This window comes from Pteropus alecto, unplaced genomic scaffold, assembly GCF_000325575.1.
Source record: "Pteropus alecto unplaced genomic scaffold, ASM32557v1 scaffold98, whole genome shotgun sequence".
Classification (NCBI taxonomy): Eukaryota; Metazoa; Chordata; class Mammalia; order Chiroptera; family Pteropodidae; genus Pteropus; species Pteropus alecto.
Window position 1 is genome coordinate 3,188,298 of NW_006443570.1, and position 23,159 is coordinate 3,211,456.

General features: G+C 54.9%; 1 protein-coding gene across 1 annotated transcript in view; it reads left to right on the top strand.

The window, feature by feature from the left end:
* Positions 1 to 23,159, top strand: part of SRCIN1 (SRC kinase signaling inhibitor 1) — a 63,726-nt gene that overhangs the window by 33,629 nt on the left and 6,938 nt on the right. Inside the window, 17 exon segments of the mRNA XM_015599163.2 lie at positions 1,093 to 1,116; positions 4,779 to 4,974; positions 5,640 to 5,838; positions 6,279 to 6,372; positions 6,883 to 7,287; positions 7,289 to 7,408; positions 7,411 to 7,742; positions 8,788 to 8,880; positions 9,137 to 9,180; positions 9,470 to 9,657; positions 10,785 to 10,960; positions 15,617 to 15,747; positions 15,901 to 16,048; positions 16,492 to 16,738; positions 17,175 to 17,409; positions 18,947 to 19,101; positions 19,414 to 19,566. Of these exon segments, the coding sequence (XP_015454649.1) occupies positions 1,093 to 1,116; positions 4,779 to 4,974; positions 5,640 to 5,838; positions 6,279 to 6,372; positions 6,883 to 7,287; positions 7,289 to 7,408; positions 7,411 to 7,742; positions 8,788 to 8,880; positions 9,137 to 9,180; positions 9,470 to 9,657; positions 10,785 to 10,960; positions 15,617 to 15,747; positions 15,901 to 16,048; positions 16,492 to 16,738; positions 17,175 to 17,409; positions 18,947 to 19,101; positions 19,414 to 19,566 (2,940 nt within the window).

A 23,159-nucleotide genomic window follows, 5' to 3' on the forward strand; every position in this document is an offset into this window, starting at 1 on the left:
AGGCTGGCACGTCAGCAGGGTGCCTTCAGCTTTGCCAAGAACCAGCCCAGCCTCCGGGCTATTCTTTCCTGTCTTTAGCCATCTGGAAGGGCCTTCTGCCTCTAGGGAACGCAGGGTGACCCTAGGTTATTGTAAATGAGGAGAAATCTGAGCCCCACCCCCCATTCTAGGGGTATAAGGAGCTCTCCTTTCTCATCTATCCAACACCACAGGGTGTTGCCAATGCTCCCAGTCTCCCCAGCACCCTCTGTTGCCCAAGCCTCCCGATCCATTGCCCAGTGCTGTGAGATGACTGGCATCTGTCCACTTTTCTCTATAATCCAGCTCCATCATATTAACAGGCCACCCTGTCCGGGCCTTGGTTCCCAGCCTCCCTCTTCCACTCCCTGCCTCATCAACCCTCCTAGGGTCTGGTTCCGACCCTACTCTGCTTCACTCGAATACTTTCTGCTGGTCCAACCTGTTAAGTCTATATACTTTCACTCAGCATTTAAGCCCATTCATCTGGCCCCAGCTCCTGCTTTGCAGCCTAATCTTTTACCTTTCCAGGCCCTAAACTCCAGCCAAACTAGAAGATTGACAATTCCCTCAATACACTCTCTGCCTGCCTGCCCCAGGACACTTGCCCGTGCCCACCCCTCTGCTTGGCATACCTTTACCCAATCTGAGCTATTCATTTTTCAAGACCTAGATCAAATGCCACCTCTTCTGGGAAGTTTTCCCTGGCCTGTCACAACCAGATGCCATTTCTCTGACCCTGCAGCTCCCATTCATCTCTGCCAGTGCCTTGTGGGTTCCCCATATCATGGTCATCTGCGCCTTTTCCCACCTGTAACACTCTGAGGACAGTTACTCTGACTAGAATGTGTGGCTTATAATCATCTGGAATGGCTCTCCCCTGCCCCCACCGGCAGGCCTGGCACTGGCTCAGGGCCATCCTGGGAGTCTGTAGAGAATGGGATGTACCAGGCATAGCATCCTTCCTGCTCCTGGGAGGGTGGAGGGCCCATGTCCCAGGGCTGAGTGCTGAGCCCCTGCCCCTATTCTCTCCTCCCAGCCCCTCATAACCATCTCTTCTCTTATTTCTATCAGCAGCCAAACTACTGGAGTTTCAAGGTCAGTGTGTGGTGCTTCTGCTTCCGTGGCAACTGCATGTGCTTTCCCACCCTGCCCCTCCCTGCACATGCTTTGCACAGGGGTGTGCATCTGCACGGGATCTTCTGGTGCGGGTGGAGGGCCTTGGGGCTGCAGGATATGGCTGCTGCTTTAAGAGAGTCTGGGTTCACCTGCCAGGGGCTTTTGGATCCAACATGGGAGTTTGGGCTACCCCTGCTGGGGATCTGAGCTGGGGATCCTCAGGCTTCCCCAGGCCACGAGGGGCATTTTGGAATGAGAGAATGCCTGATATCTCCCCAGCCTGGAGAGACTGCTGGCTCTGAGGCAGGGGCCTGGACCCCATGATCTTGTTGAGGGCCCTGTTCTCTGAACTCATTTTTCATCTTCCAGGGAGGTCCTGTGACTATGATGGGTCTTCATCCCTTTCTTGCTTTCCACTATGGGGAGCTGACCAGTGCCAGGCAGGAGATTCACAGCTCTGCACTCCAAACCTGTTGCTCAAGTGGAAGGCTAAGCTCAGGGATGCATGCCTTCCTGCCTCCTCTTGAGGGTCTGGACTATCTACAGCTGGAGAGCTGTCTGCTCCTCCAAGGGCATCCTGAGGAACCCTGGGGAAGCACCCTTAGGCACCTCCTCCGTCTTCCCTGGAACCAGGCCCAGAGAAGTTAGACTGCTGCTGGTGTCCTGGAGTCCCCGGCCCCTCAAGTCCCAAGTATTATAATGGGAGTTGGGAGGCATCCATCCGACTCCCCAAGTGTCATCTTGCTCCAAGCATTTCGTTCGCATACATTCTCCCAGACAGAAGTCCTTGAATCAGAAAATTCTGGATTCATAGAATCATGGCGTCACGTGTAGCCTTTTTGGAGGAGGCAGTAGAGTGTAGGGTTCAATGCCCGAGAGCCAGACTATCTGTTGGTTAATTCCAGTCTGCTATTAACTAGCTAGGTGACCTGAGGCAAGTTACATAATCCCTTGGGCCTTGGTTTCTCCTTTGTAAAATGGAACAGCAGTATCTGCATCATAGGGCTGTTGTAAAGAGAGAAGAAATGAGATACTGCATGTGCCAAGCACAGTGCCTGGCTCATGGAGAGCCTTCCAGGGTAGCTTACCTCATTTTCTATTAGAATCACAGACATTGACTTGATTCCCAAATCAGAATCACCTTGGGAACTTGTCGAAAATCTTGAACCCCAGGCCCCAACTCCCAGAGATTCTGACCTAGGTCCTGGGAAGTGTTTTTAGAAACTCCCAAATGATTCTGCCTACTGCGGACAGGGTTTGGGAACCTCAGATCCTAGTTTGATGGCCCCCTCTCAGGTTCCCTCTGCCTGATCTTTGACCAGGAGTCGTGGCTTCTCCTGGGAACACCTCCAGTGAAAGGTGCTCACTGCTTCCCATGGCAGCCCCTTGCCTATCTTTGGGGAGCTCTGCTTGAATTATTTTGTTCTCTTGCCATCTCCCTCCTAACTGGGAAGTCCTTCTGGATGTCTCACTTTCCTCTGCCCTGTAGTCTCAGCCCAGGGATGGAGAAAAGTGCTAACAGGTTTTCTTCTCAAGAGGGTTTTCTACAAAGGCCATGAGAATGAAAAGGTGCCCACGGGGCCAGGATGGAGACAGAAACTGGCAAGGCAGGGAACGTGGGCATCTCTTCCTCCAGGGTCTCCTGGGCAGAGTCCCGCCTTTTCAGCAGTTAGCAGTCCCAAGGATCCCTGCGCCCCTTCATTCTGGTCCCTGTTCCATCTTCTTACTGGTACCTCATTTGTGTCCCCCATGCACTGTGGCCACCCCCTGCTTTTCATCCCTGCTAGCTGCTCATTCTGCCTGAACTCTGTAGCCCCTCATCCATACTTGCGTGGAAATCATTGACCTTCCAGTTGCCTGGCAACCCCATGATCACCTGACTAGAGCTGGTTCCCCACACTGCCTTGGGGTGAGGTGAGAGAGGGGCACAGTCTGGCACTGGTGGTCAGCCTAGCTCTGAGCTGCAGGGTCCAAAGTCTGGGAACGGGCATCCTTCTGATGACTGACCCCCCCCGCCCCGCCCAGTTCCTATACTGCTTCCCTCCTCCCCAGACCTATGCCCACCCACTGGTCAAGGCATTGTGCTTGAGGCTGGATGCCCCTGAGGTCCCCAAATCTGGCCTTCCATATCCCCAAGCCCTTGAGGCCACTTTGGGGACAGCTGGGCACACTGCCCATCAGAGGAAAATGCTCTCTCTTTTCAAGAGTTCTAATTCAATTGGAACATTAAATTGAGTTAATATGAAGATGATTCATTAGGGGTTAATCAGGATTTAGGGAAGGAGAGAGCTGGGAAGGAGAGTAAATGATTTCTTTTTAGAGATACTTCTACTGTTTTTTAAAAAATTATAAAAGTGATATATTCTGATTGTGTGAAATTCATCCAGCAGAAAAATGTATAAAGTAAAAGAAAAGGCTGTCTCAACCTCAAGATTACCGATGTTAATGGTTTTGAGTGATTTGTTTTTTAAAATAGGCAATTTATTTTATGAAAAAATACAATTGGGCAACATGATTTTTTCTTGATAATATATGTATATGTAATAAATATATGTATGTAATGCACATAACATAGAATGATGTAGATCTGATTCGTTATCTTTCTTAAATGAGTGTCTGACAACAACTAGGTTTGAGGGGAGGGATTGGGGCAGAATGGCAGGAGCCGTGGCCCTAGTGACAGCCATAGCCTTCAGCCAAAAATAGGCTCTTAAAGTACAGTAGAAATCATGATGACCCCTTCCCCAAGGAGAGAGTAATCAAACTATCCTTGAGGCAGGGAATGGTCACTGGGTGACATCCTTCTCTAGCCCCAGCCAGATATCACCCTTAGCTGTAGCTTTAGGGCAAGAGTCTGCCATGTTAGGTTCTGGGGGAGCCCTTTCTGGGAGGCTAGCCTGTTGGCTGTATGGCAGCATGTACCTTGTGGGGAGGAGCTGAGGCCTGGTATTTATGCCATGTGTGCCTGTGGATAACACTGGGCTTAGCATGTGCACTGCATGTACTAGGCAGGTAGTCTGTTTGAAACGAGGGTCAGGCTGGCTTTGGGGAGGGGGGTGGGATGGTTCTCCCAGTCACCCTCAGTCAAGGACATTGTGCCTAGCTCTGTGAGTGTTCATACCCCTAGAACTGGAATTCTGGCTTCCCCAGCTCTTTGCTTTCTCCCTTGGCCCTGCTTCCCGTCCCCACCCCACCCCTCTGAACTCTACAAAGGATAAATTCGCCGCTCACAAACCCGCCACTTAATTAATGTCTGGAACTAATGCCCCAATTTGCTCAACGATTCTGCTGCTCACCTCGGTGACAAATTTGTGTTGTTGTTCTTTGGAAGCTTAAAATAGCAAGAGTACCCATGGCTCCCGCTCAGATGGTTTCTTGTCTAGCTTCTCAGGGTGCCTGCGTCCTTTACCCACTCTTTGCCTGCTGGGTGTCCCAGGGAAGCCAAAACCCCAAGAGGCTGGGAACTCTCCTGCAGCTACACAGCGAGTCTGGAATCCAGGAGACCCGTGTGTGTGTGTGTGTGTGTGTGTGTGTGTGTGTGTGTGTGTTTCTTGCTAGTAGGGGTTCCCAGGGTCTGGAAGGGGCAGAGGACAGAGCAAAGGGGATCAAGCTCGATTCCTCCATCCGCCCTGCCCCTGCAGACCCGCAGCTCGCGCCACACTCAGGGAGCCCAGCCTGGGCTGGCAGACCAGGCGGCCAAGCTATCCTACGCCTCAGCTGAGTCGCTGGAGACCATGTCGGAGGCGGAGCTGCCTCTAGGTTTCAGTAGGATGAACCGCTTTCGACAGAGCCTGCCCCTTTCCCGTTCTGCCAGCCAGACCAAGCTGCGCTCACCAGGTACTGCCCGCCCCATCCATCCTCCTCCTGGCTACTGGCTCCTCCCCCTGCTCTGCTTGTCCTGGAACTCTTTGCTTTCCCTTCACCATTTCATCTCTCTTCAACCATCTTTCTACCAAGCCTCTGCCTCCCCTCTCCATCAATGCCCCTCTATGCCCCCAAACGATCTCCTCCCTTCAGGGCCTCTCCCTCTTCAGCTTCTCTTCCCAGCTCTTCTCCATCTCCATCCCTCTTTCTGTCTCTCTGTCTCTCTCTCCCTCCCTCCCTTCCCTCTCCCCTTTCTCCCCCGCCCCTCAGCATCCCCTGCCCTATCGGCCCTTTCCTCAAGCCCTCCCTCTACCCCCTCCAGCAGTCCCCCTTTCCTTCATTCCCTCCCTTCTCACCCCTCTCCTCTTTAGCAACGACTCCCCCTCAGTTTCTGTCCCACCTGCTCCAGCCCCCAATTCCATTTCCACAACCAGGCTCCAACCTGCCTGGGATCGACGAGGTGTCTTGAGAGGCCGGCCGCATGAGGGGTGCCTGGGTGCACCTGCACTCCGGTGCAGCTTCCGGCCTCAGACCCTGCCGCTGCGGGACCAGAGCGGCTCCCGAAGCCTCCCCTCACTCTCCCGGCAAGCTGCATGGTGGTGGTGGCACTGACCGCGAATGCGGCCTCTCCTTCGCAGGGGTGCTGTTCCTGCAGTTCGGGGAGGAGACACGGCGCGTGCACATCACGCACGAGGTCAGCAGCCTGGACACGCTGCACGCACTCATCGCTCACATGTTCCCGCAGAAGCTCACCATGGGCATGCTTAAGTCGCCCAACACCGCCATCCTCATCAAAGACGAGGCTCGCAATGTCTTCTACGAGCTGGAGGACGTCCGGTGGGCGCGGCCCCGGGGGGGATGGGTGGGCTTCCGCATACTCTTCCTCTTGGAGATCTCTCCACAGGCCATTCCCCACCCCCTGCGATCTCAACCCCAGCCCTTACCCTCTCCTCCCTGAGCCTACCGCCCTGCCCCCCATTCCTTGGTCATCCCAGCCCACACCCTCCGCTCTAAATCGTCCACCCCTGCTGGTTCTTGTTGGCTTGAGCTAACCTGAAACTGGCGCTGAGGCCAAGGAAGTGGATGGGGTGGAAGCTGTTGGGTGTGTGTGAGTGGCAGGCAGCCTGAGGAACGAGATCCACCGAGAAAGGAGTTAGGAAGGGGTTGGGGCTCGTGGCCCCTCTTGCCAACTTTCTTCCCTCTGCCTAGAGTAGCTGCCTCTTCTCAATATAGGGCTACGGGATTGTGACCTTCTGAACCTCCCCATTCCCCTCCAGAGACATCCAGGACCGCAGTATTATCAAGATCTATAGGAAGGAGCCACTCTACGCAGCTTTCCCTGGCTCACATCTCACCAACGGGGACCTCCGGGTATGGCTGGGGATGCCCAGGGCATTGGGGAGGCTGGCCAGATGGGGTCCAGGAGCGCGGTCTAATCGTTTGTCACCAAGGACCAGGGCCAGCTTTGGAGAAGGGAATATAGAGGCTGAAGCAGAAGGGACCTCCATTAATTGTGGAGTCATGGAAGAGTTCCTCCCCGCTCACCTGCCACTTTCCCCTCAGGTCTGCTCAGTATTTCTTCAGCACGCCTCTAGGTATTATGGCAGTCTCTCTTAGGAACCGCTCCTTTCCCTTGGGCTTCCCCACCCCTCACCGTATGGTGGGCTGCGGGTTGACCCTCTGGTTCCTCTCCATGTGCCACTTCTTCCTCCATTCTGGGAGCCCTGATGGGAGAGGGGCCCAAGATGCTACAGGAGCGAGGGAAGGCAGAGAACAGAAGGGACTTCCTAAGCGTCAGGGATTGGCAGGCTCCTCAAGCAAGGGGCAAGGGACCCCCTTTGTGACTAGCCCTGTGCGGTTCCGGGACTGTCTTCTGCACAGAGAGAGATGGTTTATGCGTCGCGGGAGTCGTCTCCCACGCGGCGCCTCAACAACCTGTCACCCGCGCCGCATCTGGCGTCTGGCTCGCCACCGCCGGGGCTGCCGTCCGGGCTGCCGTCCGTGCTGCCGTCGGGCTCGCCTTCACGCTCGCGCCTGTCTTACGCCGGGGGGCGCCCGCCCTCCTACGCCGGCAGCCCAGTGCACCACGCGGCCGAGCGGCTGGGAGCCCCCGCCGCCCAGGGCGTCAGCCCCAGCCCCAGCGCCATCCTGGAGCGGCGGGATGTGAAGCCGGACGAGGACCTGGCGGGCAAGGCGGGCGGCATGGTGCTGGTGAAGGGCGAAGGCCTCTACGCGGACCCCTACGGGCTGCTCCACGAGGGCCGCCTGAGCCTGGCCGCGGCTGCTGGCGACCCGTTCGCCTACCCCGGTGCCGGAGGCCTCTACAAGCGCGGCTCGGTGCGCTCGCTCAGCACCTACTCGGCTGCGGCGCTGCAGTCCGACCTGGAGGACTCCCTGTACAAGGCGGCGGGAGGCGCCCCGCTCTACGGCGATGGCTATGGCTTCCGCCTGCCACCCTCGTCGCCGCAAAAGCTGGCCGATGTGTCAGCGCCCCCCGGAGGCCCCCCGCCGCCTCACAGCCCCTACTCAGGGCCGCCCAGCCGTGGCTCGCCCGTGCGCCAGTCCTTCCGCAAAGACTCGGGCTCCTCGTCCGTCTTCGCAGAGAGCCCCGGAGGCAAGACTCGCAGCGCCGGGAGCTCCTCGACGGCCGGAGCGCCCCCTCCCGAGCTCTTCCCCGGGCCTGGGGACCGTCCGCTCGTTGGGTTCGGGCCTCCTGTGCCAGCCAAGGACACGGAGACAAGGTGACGGATGCTCTCGAGGCCTCAGGGCCATGAAGGTGGGGTGGAGAGTCCACGGCAGGATTGTGTCCTGGACTCTAAGACCCAGAAGTCCTTTATAGACCCAGAGTAGGCTAGAGGGGTCGCCAGAGTATCTTGAATGTGGCAGGGAAGGCACTGGAAAGAGGGACTTGCCATTTTCCTTCTGTCCTCAAGATATGAGCGGTGGACGAGGGGACCGCAGACAAGGACTTTGGAGACTTGGGTTTGCATCCATTCCCTGAACCTCGGTTTTCCTAATTAAAGTCGAAGCCGAACCAGCACTCTTTTAGTGCCTTATTGAGACACTGCATTTGCAGCCATGAGAACTGTCCAGCACAAGGCCGGCTGAAGTCTACTGGGGAGGGGGTGCTGGTAAGAAATAGGGATGGAGAGAAAGGCATATTCCGTTAGGTAGCCTTTGATCTCGGGAACTCTTGCAAATCATTCGGCTCCCTCCTAAGGGTGCAGGGCTGGAGGAGGTAAGCAGGACACTGACCTGTCCCCTTTAGCCCACAGTGCTGAGAGGCGAGAAGTGATTTACATTCTCATAGCTCTCTTGTGGTCTGTGTGCCAGGAAGTGCACTGGGCAGTGCCAATGCCAGGTTGGGCAAACCTGGTTTCTGCCCTGTCTAGTGAGGGAGACACATTTAAAAAATACTTGCACTTTCCTTGGGAGGGTGTATAGGGATTCGTCAAGGCTGATGGGGACTCTGGCATGGCTTCAGAGAGGAGGTAGGGAGGAGGGCATTCTAGGCAAGGGAAAATGAATGGAGGCACAGAGAAGCCAGAGTGGGGCCCAGTAGGGAGCCGGTGATGAGAGATGAGGCTACAGAGGGAGGGGGTGACTATCAGATGGAGAAGGGTCTGTGAGCTTGACCATTAGGTGTTGGGGCCCTTTGAATTGTCTGTGTGCTGGTGGCTGGGGAGGGAATGGTATTTCCTGTAATTATCAATCTTAGGAATGGGGGGGCTGGGAAGGAGGCACCCCATGCCCAGAGGTGTTGCTCAAAGCCACCATCCTCCCCAGGGAGCGCATGGAGGCCATGGAGAAGCAGATTGCCAGCCTCACCGGCCTGGTGCAGAGTGCTCTACTACGAGGCTCAGAGCCTGAGACCCCCAGGTGAGGCATTTCTCCCAACACCACTGCCAGGGCCTGTGGTTGGGGCAAGATGGAGGGGAAGTGGACAGCAGGGGCCCTGGGCTCAGCTCTGCCAGTGTCTTACCATGTGACTCTGGGTGAGTCCCTTCCCTTCTGTGGGACTCCATCTTGAGAGCAGGGGACTGGAGATTATGTTAAGGTCTCACCCAGCTTTGGCTGTCTGGGTGAGACCTTAACATACGATGACCCTCGGATGACCATCTTTCCCCTGCGACAGTGAGAAAATTGAAGGCTCCAATGGAGCAGCCACTCCCTCAGCACGTGAGTCACCCTTCCTCCCTCCCCCACAAATCCTAACCTCTCGGATCCTCAGATTCCTGATCCATAAAATGGGAATTAAACAACCGGGCTTCAAAAAATAAATGAGTCAGTCACCGTAGCCCAAGATGTCTTTGCGGGGGTGCTTTGCTCCCCACAGAGGGGCTGGGAGTCCATTTGTGGCTGAGAGTTTGATCCACGTGCCTCTCTGGCTATTGTGTGCAGCAGACTTTGCTCCAGTTTCTCCCACCTAACAATTTGTTCTTCTCTCATCCTAATGGTCCCTCTGCAGCCTGTGGGTCAGGCGGCCGGAGCAGCGGGGCAACTCCAGTGTCCGGCCCTCCCCCACCCTCAGCCAGCAGCACTCCTGCGGGACAACCCACTGCCATTAGCCGTTTGCAGATGCAGCTGCACCTGCGTGGCCTGCAGAACAGCACCAGTGACCTGCGCGGCCAGCTCCAGCAATTGCGGAGGCTCCAGGTACCGCCCCTTCTGAGGCCTCGCCCCTCAAGCCCCACCCACAGAACTCACCCACGTGAGCCGAAACTTCTTCCAACAAGTCCCGCCCCATTCACTGCTAGCTCATGAAAGTAACCTTGCCGCTCACTGGGCGGGCCCCTTTCTGAACGCTTTCTCTCCTTTCCCTTCTTCGAGCTCCTGCCGCCTAGCTGAATCTCTGCGACCCTACCAAACCCCCACCCTTCGCCTGTGTCCTCCTCACTGAGCCCTCCTTTCCTTTCCCTGAATCCTCACAGCTCTCCCAGAACCCCAGTCCGCCCTTACTGAGCTCCCAACCCGTGTCAGTAGTCTGGGAAGTCCCAGTTCCTTCCAGCCCTGCATTCCCTTCGCCACTCCCCTACCTTGGGCAGAGGCCTGTCCCCCAGATCTCAGCTCCCTGCCCTGCCCAGCCAGGCAGATGGTCCCACCAGTCAGGAGCCTGGCATCTCTGTGCCTGCTCCTCCAGAGGGCACCACGGCCCATCAGGTGAGAATAATGAGCAGAGACAAGCTGGAGAGGGGACAGAGAATTGCCATCTGGGCAACAAGTAGGATATTGCCCACCCCCACCACTACCCCAACTCGGCCTTAGAACTAGATTCGAGCGTTTTTACTCTTCCCATCCCAGCCATAGAAACTGTCAAACCTCAGTGCTTGAGTCCATCAAAACCACAGCAATGCAGCCACTTGGTCGGCAGGGCCCAACATAGAACCACTCCTTATCCCCAAATATTCCCTTCCCGTTCTCCTGCCCCTGTATTTCCCCAGCACTTAACCTTGTCTGTCCCCTACCAATCCCAGCCCTTCACTGCTGCTCATGTTCAGTCATGCAGCCGCACCTTCTGCATGGCCTAACTCAGCACTCCTCCCTCCACGATTCCCAAGCCGTTCTCCTCCCGCCTGTATTCTCCAGAACTTAGCTTTTGGCCTCTGTCCCTCACCACCATCCCACCCTTTCCCTGCTGTTCACGGCCCAAACCTAGCAGCCGTATCTGCTGTGGATCCCGCCCGGCATCGGGCTGTCCTTTGCCCGCCTCCTCCCGACCCTTTCCCTGCTGCGTGCTTCCATCCTCTCCCAACCCTGTCCATCGGTCCATCTGCGTCCCGCAGCTACAGAATCTGGAGTCGCTGCGTGCGCTGCTGAAGGGCACGGAGGCGGAGCTGAGCATGCGCGTGTCGGAGGCGGCGCGGCGGCACGAGGACCCGTTGCAGCGACAGCGCACCCTGGTGGAGGAGGAGCGGCTGCGCTACCTGAACGACGAGGAGCTCATTACCCAGCAGCTAAAGTAAGGCTGGGCCCAGCTGCGAAGGGAGGGCTGGGGGTGCGGCCTGGGTGGCCCGCAATCAGGTTTCACTGGGAGGGGCAGCTCCTCTTCCTTCTGAATCACAGGAGACGTTGATCTGTTCTGAAGCCAAATTTCCTTCTCCTGTGTGGCCTGATTTCTCTGTGACCCACAAACCTTTGACCATCTGGCACAATTCCTGAATTCTTTTTTTCTGGTTTGATGCCTGCTTTTGCTTATGGTCTTGTTTCCTAATGGTCCACAGTCTGGCTTCTCCGTGGCCTGCCACTTTACTCTCATGTGGCCAGCCGCCTGATTTCACTCTGCTCTCTGTCTGCTTTCATTCTGGCCTGTGATCTGTGTAAACTGACTCTGGGGTAGAGTACTCAGGTGGAGCATTCAGGTATTGCCAGCTTGATCAACTTGGTGCTGACCAGCCACAGTTGCCAGCACTCCAATTCCCTGATCTCTGAGACCATGTATGGCCAAGGAAAAACCCTCCTGCTGTCCTAGTGCAGATCTAGCTTTTTCAGAAGGAATGAGGAATAGAGAACACCCTACCCCTAAATGCTTAGACATGGAAGGGTTAACAGAAGACAGTCTTCTGATCCAAATTTAACAAATGGCCGTCTGGCCAATATTTGATTGTCTAGCACTGTTGAAGGAAGAAGCTGCCTTTCACAGAATGAGCACCCCCACCCCATTGCAGCCTTCTCTTGTCAGTCTTGGGCTCTGAGACAGAGGCTCTGCTCTTTCCTCTGGCCTTCCTCCTGGTGTCAGAGGACACAAATGGACCTGAGGTCCAGCTTCGGCGCTGAAAGGTGGTATGATTAGGACAGTTTCTGCCCTTCTTTGCACTGAGGCTTCCTCATCTGTGCCCAGTATTAAGATTTTTGCATTTCTTCCAGAAAGGGCTTGGGTTCAAGTGGCCAGTGACTCAGGGAGCCAGAAGAGGCTGCCCATCTTCCTCGCCAAGCCATGTTGGTTGTACATCTTGCAAGGGGCTCTTTGAGAAGAGCCCCTATTCCTCAGCCTTGGGGCCACACAGCCTGGTGGTCCATGTGCATTTCAGTGAGACACAGGCAAAGACTCCCATTATCCCTTGTGGCCGAGATGAAATGAGGGGTTGTCCCAGTTGAAAATAAGCTGGCGGCAGCTACTCCATCACTCTAGGTGTAAAAGCTTAGATAACTTCAGTCAGATCTATAGGTAGACTGGCAGCTACCATCCCCCTTCACTATTATCTGACTTTCCTGTCCTCTCCATGTCCCTTTTCACTGGGCATGGAGGAGCTGGGTTGGAATTTTCAAAAGGAACTTTATTGAGACATTAAAGGAAAATAAAAGGAAATATAAAAGCACAGAGGCAGAAGAAATCAAAGGATGGATTTATGCTCCTTTTATATGAGTGTCTGGTCCTCAGCTTCCTGAGAACCTTGCTTCTCCTGGAACACAGAAGCTCTCTACCCGCTGCCCTGTTATCAAACCCATTGCTCAGACTGCTCATTTGAGAGAGCTTGGGGGCTGATGGGTTGCTTCTAGCAGGATTCTCCACCCACTTTGAAAGGGACTTCTGTCCTTTGGAGATGGAGCAGGCTGCACACCAGCCCTGCAGTGGCTCCAGCTTGGCCGTGAGGGCCCTCTCTGCCCAGCTATCATATCTTCCCCAGGCATTAGGTGGACCAGCAGGCCCCTCCCTACCCCTGCTCTGACTGCAGATCATGTACACTTGCTCTTGCTCAGCTTCGCTCTGCCCCTTCCTCTTGCCCTGGCATCTTGCAGGAAATTAAGGCCAATACTGTATTTCATTCAGCTTGGCTCACTCTCCTATCCTAGCCTAGCACTTGAACTCTGTGTAGACATTGCCCTGGGGGGTAGCCTCTGCTGACTGAGACCTTTTGGCCTCTGGAGCCTAACTTGGCCTAACCCAGGTCCAGCTTTGTAGGCATGTGACCTGTGCAGTCACACGGGACCCCCTGCTCATAAGAGCCCATGCTTGGCTTAATGTTCTGCTGTTGCTCTCTTAATTTTTTAACTAGGGAGAAAAAATCTTCATTTTGCAGTGGACACCCACTCAACTCCCTACGACTAAACCTGGTTCTGGAAAACCCAACCAGTTTCTGGTCCCAGTGTCTATACTTGGGCTAGTCTGGGACTCATTTGCAGAGTCTGCCCAAGTTAGGCAGATTGTGTGATTGGAAAATTAAGGTTCTAATTGAGCCTAATGGGGTCCTAGTTCCTTCTGCCTGAGAGTTGCAGTGTTTGTTGTCTCCTCCTGAAGTCTTACAAAACTGGCATGCCCTGAGCCAGTCAGGCGCCACACACATGCAGAGGAAAGTTGTTCTTTGTCATGTGGCAGAGTGAAGGCTGGGTGGGATAGTGGTCGGCTGTGGAGTGATGTTAGTACAGTGCAGGAGGGAGATAAAGTGTAACCCAATGGCTGAAGTCTGACATGAGTAGATCCTGCTTTACCACAAAATAGTTGTATGACCTTGGACAAGTTATTTAATCTCCCAGAGCCTCTTTATTTTTTTTTAAATGACAAAGCCAATTGTATTAGTTAAGGTAGCTAATTCATTACTTAGGGTGTCTGCTGTAACAAATTATATAATGGTTCGAAAGTAATAGACATATCTTTCTCATGGGACAGTATTGGGTGGGTTAGTGGAACGGCCCTCCTGCATGCAGTCATCCAGGCCAATGGAGATTTTGCCTTCTTCAACATGTGCCTTGCAAGATCGCCCACAGGGTCATTGCCTTTCAACCAACAGAAAGGGGAAAAGAGCATGGAAGAGCTTACATGGGAGGTTTTTATGCGCCAGGTCTGGAAACAGCATGTACCCCGTCCACTTGTGTCCCATTGCTAGACCTCAGTTGAATGGCCACTTCTAACTGTAAGGAAGGCTGGGAAATGTGGTCTGGTGTCTGAGCTACTGTTTGTCTAGGTGTAAACTAGAGTTAATAATGGTTCTCACTGTGGATTTGTTGTGAAGATTAAATAAGACAATGAAAGCGAAGGGCTGAATGTGACACCTGGCATGCAGTAAGTGCTTAGGACAAGATAGCTCTTTAACTGGCAGTGCTGAGTCACAGGATTTCATCCTTGGCTCCTACGTGATATTTCTTTTTACCCACTAGTTGGATGAAGATGTATAAAGCATGCTGATAAGATTTGCTGATGACACAGAGTTTTGAGGGGGAGCAAATTTGTTGGATGGTAGAACTGAGATTCAGAAGTTGTTCCCACTTGGATAGTTGAGCTGAAATCCAACAGATGGGTTTTGACAGGAATATCTGTAAAGTCCTGCATGTGGGTCAGATGTCAGTGACTCAAGTACAGAACTGAGATGACCTACCTGGGCAGCAGTTCCTTCTTTCACTTATTTATTCATTCCACAATTATTTGCCAGACATCTATTTTGCTCCAGGCACCTTGCCAGGTGCTTGGCATTGGAGATGAAACTGGAAGACATGGTCCCTGCCTGCCTGGAGCTGCACACAGCCCAGCAAACTGGAGCTCCAGGGAGGTTGAGGGGAGGGGGGACGGTGGAGCAGGAAGCAGACTCCTAACCCCAAACTGGAGCTCCAGGGACTAGTGGGGAGGTTCTCATTGAGACCTGAGGATGAGTGGGAATTAGTCACACATGTACATGCACACATGCACACGTGTGTGAGTGTGCGAACCCCCCATTCTAGGCAGAGAAAATGGCATTTAAAAGGTTCAGAGAGGGCAGCACACACAAGGACCTCAGAGGAATTCTGGATGATTCTAAACAGAAGCAAACCAGATGAGGACAGGGGATGTGGCTGAAGGGAAAATGAGAGCAGCCCCGAGGGCCTGAGCCCTCGCCACCGCTTTGCCATCTGCATTAGCTCATCCAGTCCTCACAATGGCCCCAAGAGGGAGGAACTCTTAACCACCCTCATATTTTGGATGGAAAGGTTGAGGTCCAGAGATGATAGATATCTTGTCTAAGACCTCTCTGCTGGGATGGGTAGAGCAAGGATTGGGATTTGGCTCTGTCCGACTCAGGAGCCAAATTTTCAGCTACTACCCTCATGCTGCCCTTCTTGGCTACATTTTAGAGTTTGGATTTTAGCCTCAGCATGAAAGGAGCCATTTAGGGTTCAATGCAGGGGATGGTGATTCGGTCTGATTTACATTTGAGAAAGATGTAGGGTTTTAAATGACAGAAGCTCAGCATAAGCCAGCCGAAAATCAAAAGCGGTTTTGTCCTCAAAGAAAGAGGCCGAGTGTCTGGATCATTTGAGAAAAAGTAGGTGGACGTGGTAGTGCCATCCTGCAAGAGAAGAGACCCCTTATTGGCACGTGCAGCTGCCTCCAGGTCTCTGAAAGGCTGCCAAGTTCTCTGCTAATTCCTTGGCAGAATGAGAATCAGAGGATGCAAGTTATAGGGAGGGAGATTTGGCTGATGTGGCTAAAGATCAGAACTTCAAAGGGAGGACCCAGAGCCCCGTTAGGGAGCTCTTCTGAAGTCTTGTCTCTGAGGTTTGGCATTTCTCATTTCTCGTGGGCATGTGGACTGGTGGATGGCTTTTAATTTTTATCTGACTGGTGACCTGATTTCTTTCTAGCTGCCCAATTTTAGGGGGCTGGGCTGGGGCCAGAGGGGCTGAGAGGGTCTCTCTGTGGCTGCAGTGACCTGGAGAAGTCGGTGGAGAAGATCCAGAGGGATGTGTCCCATAACCACCGGCTGGTACCCGGGCCCGAGCTGGAGGAGAAGGCGCTGGTACTGAAACAACTCGGGGAGACGCTGACTGAGCTCAAGGGTGAGCCCAGGGGCCAGTGAGTGTGGCACATGGTCCAGGTGGGAGTCCCTGCTGCACCCCTGCCCCCACCCCTAGGCACTGCCCTCCCTGCTGTCCATCCTGTCAGTCCTCAGAGCTTAACCTTCCTCAGCTCACATCTTCTGGCCCCCTCAGCTCACTTCCCAGGCCTACAGAGCAAGATGCGGGTAGTGCTTCGTGTGGAGGTGGAGGCCGTGAAGTTCCTGAAGGAGGAGCCACAGCGCCTGGATGGGCTACTCAAGCGCTGCCGTGGGGTCACAGACACTCTGGCCCAGATTCGAAGGTCAGTCCATCCCTGACCTCTTATCTCTGACCTCTGATTTCCCATGGGGTCACGCACTGGGCCCAGATCAATAGATTAGCCTGATTCCTTATCCTGACTCCCCCAAAGGTCACCGATGTGCCAACTGGAGCTATACCTCAACACTGACCTGTGATCCCTTGCATTTTGTAGGCTTGGCTGTCCCTTAGGCCTGACCCCTTATCCTGACTCCCCCAAAGGTCATTGATGTGCCAACTGGAGCTATACATCAACTCTGATCCCTTGCATTTTGTAGGCTTGGCTGTCCCTTATGTTAGATGCAGTCACTCCTCTCCAGGCCCTTCCCTCTATCCTGCAAGATCCCAGATCCCTCCTCACACCCTACCTCCCTCAGGCCAGGCTTCTCTTTTGTGGGGTCACCATCCTGCTGGTCTCACAGTGGCTCCTAACCCTCCCAACCCCAGGCAAGTGGACGAGGGTGTGTGGCCACCCCCCAACAACCTCCTGAATCAGTCCCCCAAGAAGGTGACGGCTGAAACTGACTTCAACAAGAGCTTGGACTTTGAAATGCCACCCCCCAGCCCTCCACTGAACCTCCATGAGCTGAGTGGGCCAGCTGAGGGAGCTCCTGCTGCCCCCAAGGGGGGCAACCCCACCAAAGGCTTGGACGCTCCTAGCAAGAGAAGTGTGGACAAGGCTGTGTCTGTTGAGGTGCTGAGCCCGGGATTAGGGGGACATGTGCTAGGCTCATGCCTTCTTACCACCCTAGGTTAGGAAGTGCTGATGCAGTGTGGGTACTTTTTCCTGGGGGTGGAGGAAGTCTGAGGAGCATATTGAGGGTGACGTTCACACTGGTAGACAGAAAAGCGTATTATAATAATTAAGGCAGTGTTGTGTTAGCCCAAGATTAGACTTTGTGGTCAGAGAAACAGAAGAAGAGAACATCCAAAAACAGGTCCAAGTATATCAAGAGAGTAGTATGTAAAGAAAGTGGCATTCCGGACTCATGGGAAAAGCACGTAATATTCAGGAGAAGTCCAAGGGTCCTCAGGGGGCCTTGCATGTATGGTGGGGGAAGGGGCTGAGGCCCCAAAGATCCAGGAGCAGGAAAGCCATTTAGTCCTGACTCTTGCCCTCTCCTCCCAAGGCTGCCGAACGGGACTGGGAGGAGAAGCGGGCAGCCCTAACTCAGTACAGCGCCAAGGACATCAACCGGCTGCTGGAGGAGACACAGGCAGAGCTACTGAAGGCCATCCCTGACCTGGACTGTGCGAGCAAGGCCCACCCGGGCCCGGCCCCTACCCCTGACCACAAGCCCCCCAAGATCCCCCACGGCCAGAAAGCAGCCCCCCGAACGGAGCCCAGTGGGAGGAGGGGCTCAGGTACGGGGGCAGGTAGGGCCAGGTGAAGAGCCCAGAGGAAGAGAGCCCCATCCTCAGGAGCTTTCAGGTTGTTGGGGGAGGCACGTGGGAGTGAGAGTCTTTGTGGTCAGGCTGCTGGAGAAGGGAGGTACTGGGACATCAGCAGCCTGACCCTCAGCCACTAAAGGGAGACCCAGAGGCTGAGTTAGAGCTGGACTCCATCCAGGGCTGTTCCCACTGCTGCTGCTGAGAGGACCACACAGGGAAGATGCACAAGTCCAGGCAGAATCATCTGCCTGTACTTTCTGATCGAGCATGTGCCCTAAACCAGGCTGTGCTCAGACTGGGTGCAGTGTTGACTAACATGGACCTGCTTCCTGTGTTCCCTGAGCTCATGAGCTCACAGGGGAGGCAAAAATCTGAACCAGAAATGGCAATCATCATTCATTCACTTAGTCATTCCTGCCACACATATTTGTTAAGCACCTACTGTGTGCTAAGTGCTGAGGATAAGGAGATAAGGCATTGCTTCTTTCAAGGAGCTTAAAATTTAGTGGGGGAATAATAATAACATGTTTATCAAGCATTTACTGTGAGACAAGAACTGCCCCAAATGCCTTCTATATTTTAATCCTTATAATTTCATAACAAACCCAGGAAGCAGATACAGTAACTATTCCATTTTATACATAAGAACACTAAGCTCAATGTGTTTATGTAATCTCTACCAGGCCATAGCTAGTGGGTAAACCAGAAATATGATGAGGTGCTAAATGCAGCGGGGAGGTGAGCTCTGGTGTTGTGCAGTCCTAGAGGATGCCCCGGGAGGGCAGGAAGGGCTTCTCATTGGAGGACACTTTCCACTGGAGTCTGGAAAATGAGTAACTGCTTCCAGGCTAGTGAGAGAGGGCATTCCAGAGAGATGGAGCAGCATGTGCAAATGCCTGGGGGTCCAGGCCAGAGAGCAGCAAGCAGAGCTGAGGCAGAAGGACTGGAGAGTGCTGGGCCAAGGAGCTTGGATGTGGTTTGGGGTAATGGGAAGCCACTGGAGCATCAAAGGCAGAGGAGTGTCAGGTTTAAGTGATTTTTCTGCAGGTTGCCCTGGGGACAGCTCCCACCTCTGGAAAAACTGGGAGAAGGGAGAGCCTGGTGAGCAGAGTCAGGCTCTTGCAATAGTTACTTCCCTCTCTTGATGGAGAAAGGGTAAAGATCAGAGCTAGTGCAGATGCTGAGGGGCTGGTGGAAAAGGTGGATCAGAGCAATTCTTCTCCAACTTGAATGTGTGCATGAAATCACCAGGGGATCTGTCAAAATGTGGATTCTGATTCCGCAGCTCTGAGCAGGGTGTGAGTTCCTCCATTTGGGTAGCAAGGGGTGAGGGTGCTGTAAGAGGGGGCGTGACAGGGCATGGGGCTGGATCGCATGGGAAGGTGAGAGAGAAGGAGGGGGAAGCCCGTGTCCTTTCCCCTGAGCAAGGTTTACCCCCTTGGAGTCAGATGTGGCACATGGACGCCAGAGTTACAGGTCCCCTGACTCCTAGCCCCTTGGCTGCCCGCAGATGAGCTGACAGTGCCCCGATACCGCACAGAGAAGCCCTCCAAGTCGCCCCCGCCACCCCCTCCCCGCCGGAGCTTCCCCTCCTCCCATGGCCTGACCACCACACGCACCGGAGAGGTTGTGGTCACCAGCAAGAAGGACTCAGCTTTCATCAAGGTACCACGCCGCCTCGGGGAGAGGACGACGAGTTTGAGTTGGGGGGATGCCTGAGATGACCTCTGGAGACCCTCTTGAATGGTCTCCTCTGAGGGGAATTAGAAGGAAAGAAAAGGGCCGGCCAGTGGTGACTCTACTTCTTCTGGCTTGGGCTTCCACCATGGGAGGGGGCCACCCTGGGAGGGGAGAAAAGAAGTAGCAGATGAGGAGCTGGGGCAGGTGGGACATAGTCTGCCACCCATGGAGCCTAGGAGGTGAGTTGGTGCTGGAAGGGGGCAGAGCCTGGTCTTGATGGGGGCCCGGGCCTTGCAGAAGGCTGAGTCCGAGGAACTGGAGGTTCAGAAGCCCCAAGTGAAGCTGCGCCGGACTGTGTCTGAGGTGGCCCGCCCGGCCTCCACACCACCCATCATGGCCTCTGCCATCAAGGATGAGGACGATGAGGACCGCATCATTGCAGAGCTGGAGGTGGGTGGGGCACACCTGGCTCCCAGAGTCATCAGCCAGGCCCTGCTCCTTTTGATCCCAGGGCAAAGTGGCTGGACTAGGACAGGTGGTTGGACTCAGGCTCCCCACTGAGTGCTGGCCTGGTCAGGACCCCGTCCCTCTTGCCTCGATTCCCTCTCCACTGTAAAATGGGGGAGGGGGTTTAAAAGTCCCTCCTTGTGGGTTCGAGTTTTTTTATTGTAGTCTCTGAGATCCCAACTCAACTGCCCTGAGACCCCGTCCCCCCTCCCCCCATGCTCTGAGATCTTCATCCTTGAATGTTCTGTGAACATTTAATGCCCTTATATCCAAGTGCCTTGAGCCCCTCCCAAGTCACCCATATTCAAGTGTTCTCAGCCCCCTCCCTGAATGGATAGAGACCCTGGACTTCCAGGGCCTCTGGAGGAGGAGACAAATTGGAGAGAAGAGTGGCCAGTGGCCAAGGAGTGAGGCTGGGATCCCAGTGCCAGCCCAGGCCACCCCTCCCCATGGGGGCCTAAGCCATAAGCCGGCACCCCCATTGTCCACCCGGTGCCTCTCCTCCAAATCTGCCCCCACCTTCTGCTCTCCAGGTGTTTGAGAGAAGCTCAGTGTCTTCCCTCCCCCCTACGCCCCGCTGCCAGCTGATCCCCACCTTGCTGTCCCCCCAGGACCTGGGTTCCCCCGGGGTCTCAGCCCCGGGCCCCACATGGAAGGTAACGGGCTGCCCCCCACTTCTCACGGTGCTCTCTCTGCCTGTGCCTCCACAGCTTCCTCTCCTCACCTCTCACGCTAACCTGCTAAAATGCTAAAACACCAGTCACACCCACCACTTCCACAGCCTCACCTACGTGGACCTGCCCACCAAAGGACAAGCAATAACCCTCCCTTCTGTTCCTGAGACTCTAGCAGCCTGGTGTCCGTTGGCCCCTTGGGTCTGCTTTGGCTGACAGGCTTGATTCCGAGTCAGCCTAAGGTGGCCTGGGTATTTTGTCCCCATCTAAGGCTGGAGTTTAGGTTTGGCCTGAAGCTTGGGTTTTGTCTTGGTCCAAGATCCGAGTTTAGATCTTGCTCACTAGATGACCATAGGTCTAACTCAAAATCTGATTTTGTCCTGAGCTTTTGCCTAATCCCCACCCTGTTCCCACTGCGCTGCTGCCTATGCCAGCTCTGTTTCTCCCGTTTCTCCCACTAGAATCTATGCTTTGTAGCGGAGGCCAGGACACGCCAGGGGGAAGGCTCATTTGCAGCCTCCCTCCGACCCGTGGCCCCATCTTGCCCACTCTTGCTCCCTCCGGTCAGGGAGCTTGGAATGGAAGGAATTCATGCCCTTCCTTGGCTGCTGGCTCCATGTCTTTCAGCACTGGGAAGTTCTTTCTTCTCTCTAACTTCAGTCCCTGCTACTGTCCTACTGCGCTTATTTCCTCTTTACTCTTTCTTGGGAACTTGGGGGTGGACCTGCTGTACCTCCAGGGGACTGTGCTTGGGGAAGAGGACCTAGGTGGGGGTGGCCTGGGAATCTCTCCTGCTGCCCAGTCACAGTGGGGCAGGAGGGCCTCTGCTCCAGGAGGTCATCTCCACTGTGCATACAGGCTCGCCTGCCTCGTCTGGGTCTCCTTGGCCCACAGTGGGCTCCATGCTGGCTGCCACCTGATTTCTGGCCTGGCTCGAGGCCTGGTGGTGCTTTGTCTCCCCGGCTCGAGGGAGCAGACAAGCACCAGATGGGTGGACAGTGTCGTCTCTTGGGTAGGGGATGGGCACAGAGCTGTTCAAGGAGCCATCTGGGGATGAGCAGTATGGAAGGGCTGCCCCCCGGGATTGGCTGTGTCCTCGGCACCCAATCCCTGCCCCTTTCTGGCTCTGGGAGCCAATCCTGAAGGGGTCCAGTGGGCAAATCCCCTCCGCTGGCCTTTGGGGCCTGGCTCACCCTCTGCATCTGAGGCACCATCGGGCAGTGGAGCCAGGCTGGCATGGGTCGCCCTCTCTACCTTCCCAGTCTGCACCCCCACCTCCAGGTAAGCAGGTGGCAGGGCTGATGGGTTGCCTTGGGAGGGGGGCTGAGGGGACCCTGCTGCCCCCTACGAATCTCCCCACGGCTCCTTTTAGTGGAAAGAGCACTGGACTTGGAGTCAGACTCCCTGGGTTCAAATCCTGGCTCTGCCACTAACTAGCTATGGGTAAGTGATCTTGGGTGAATCGTACAATCCCTCACCTTTAATTTCCTCATTGATAAAGTGGGGAAGATGAGAGTAGTAGCCAGTTCATGGTTTACGGTAAGGATTAAAGGTGAAGATGTACATGACAGAGCCTGGAACAAGACTGGTACTCAGACTTAGACCTAGGTTCACTCTGGTGTGTGTGGGGGTAGGGGCTGTCTCTGTGCCCCCAACAAAGCCAGAGCCAGGGATGCTCACACAGAAGCAGGTGCTGTAGCTTTGCCTGAGCCTGTGTGCAGTAGAGGGACTTGGCCCAACCCCTTCCTTTGTGGCTGTGGAAGCTCCAAAAGTAGGAGGTGGCCTGAGTTGAAGATGACAGCCCCACCCCCAGAGGCCAGAAACTTATCATCTAGTCTCCATCCACCGGCCTGGTCTCCATTAGTCAGTTCAATTCAACAAAAAGCTGGTATTTATTGAGCATTTACAATGCGCCAGGCACTGTTCTAAGCACATGCCCATGTGAGCTCACTTAATTCTCCACCCACTCCTCATATTGTTATCCCATTGCACAGATGAGCAAACTCATGGGAGGATCCATGAAACCTGCTCTCAGAGTTTAGCATGGGCAATGAGAAGTCCACATGTATCTGTGCTTCTAGGCAAACTGGCATCTCTGTCAGAAAGTGGGAAACTGGAGGGTATGGTGGAAAGAGGCCTGAGTTCTAGTCCAAGCTTTGCCTCTAATTGCTAGGTCAACTCAGTCAGGCCCCTTCCCTACCTCAGTTTCCCCATCTATGGAAGGAAGGGGCTGGGCTCCCCTTGTCTAACCCCCGCATCCCCCAGTTCATGGTGGTTTGGTTTGCAGGTATCGTAATCTCTCTCATCTTTCTTTCCCCCACAGGCTGCCCCAGGCCCCAGAGCCTTCTGTGTCCCCCGGATCATCTTGACGGAGTGTGCCCCCAACCCTTCCTCCCCACCAGAGGCCAGGCTTGAAGAACCTGGCCACAGGATGACCCCCACCCCGAGACCCCGAAACCTGACTGGGGGCAGAAGGGGCTGGGATGGCCCACGGGCACTGCCAGGGGTAGTGACCGAGGCTTCTCAGCCCAAGAACAGCTTGATGCTTGAAAAGAAAGGGACACCTCTGAAGAGACTGGGGCTAGGGGGCTGCAACCCAGAGGAGGGAGGAGCCAGGGTTCCCCGTCCTTGGGGACCAGTCTTGGACAGAACTCAGGAGCCCTCCACTGTTGAGATGCACCCAGAGGAGACCCCCAAGGGCTACAGACACGATTCCCAACCTTGCAGCAGGGAACACAAGGGCCAGCCTACTGCTGGCCTCGGCTGCACAGTGAGGGGCGCCACCACCCAGCGGATGGACAGCCTGGAGGAGACTCTTCAGGAGTTGGAAGCTACCCTGAGCCAGATGGCCAGGGCCCCCAC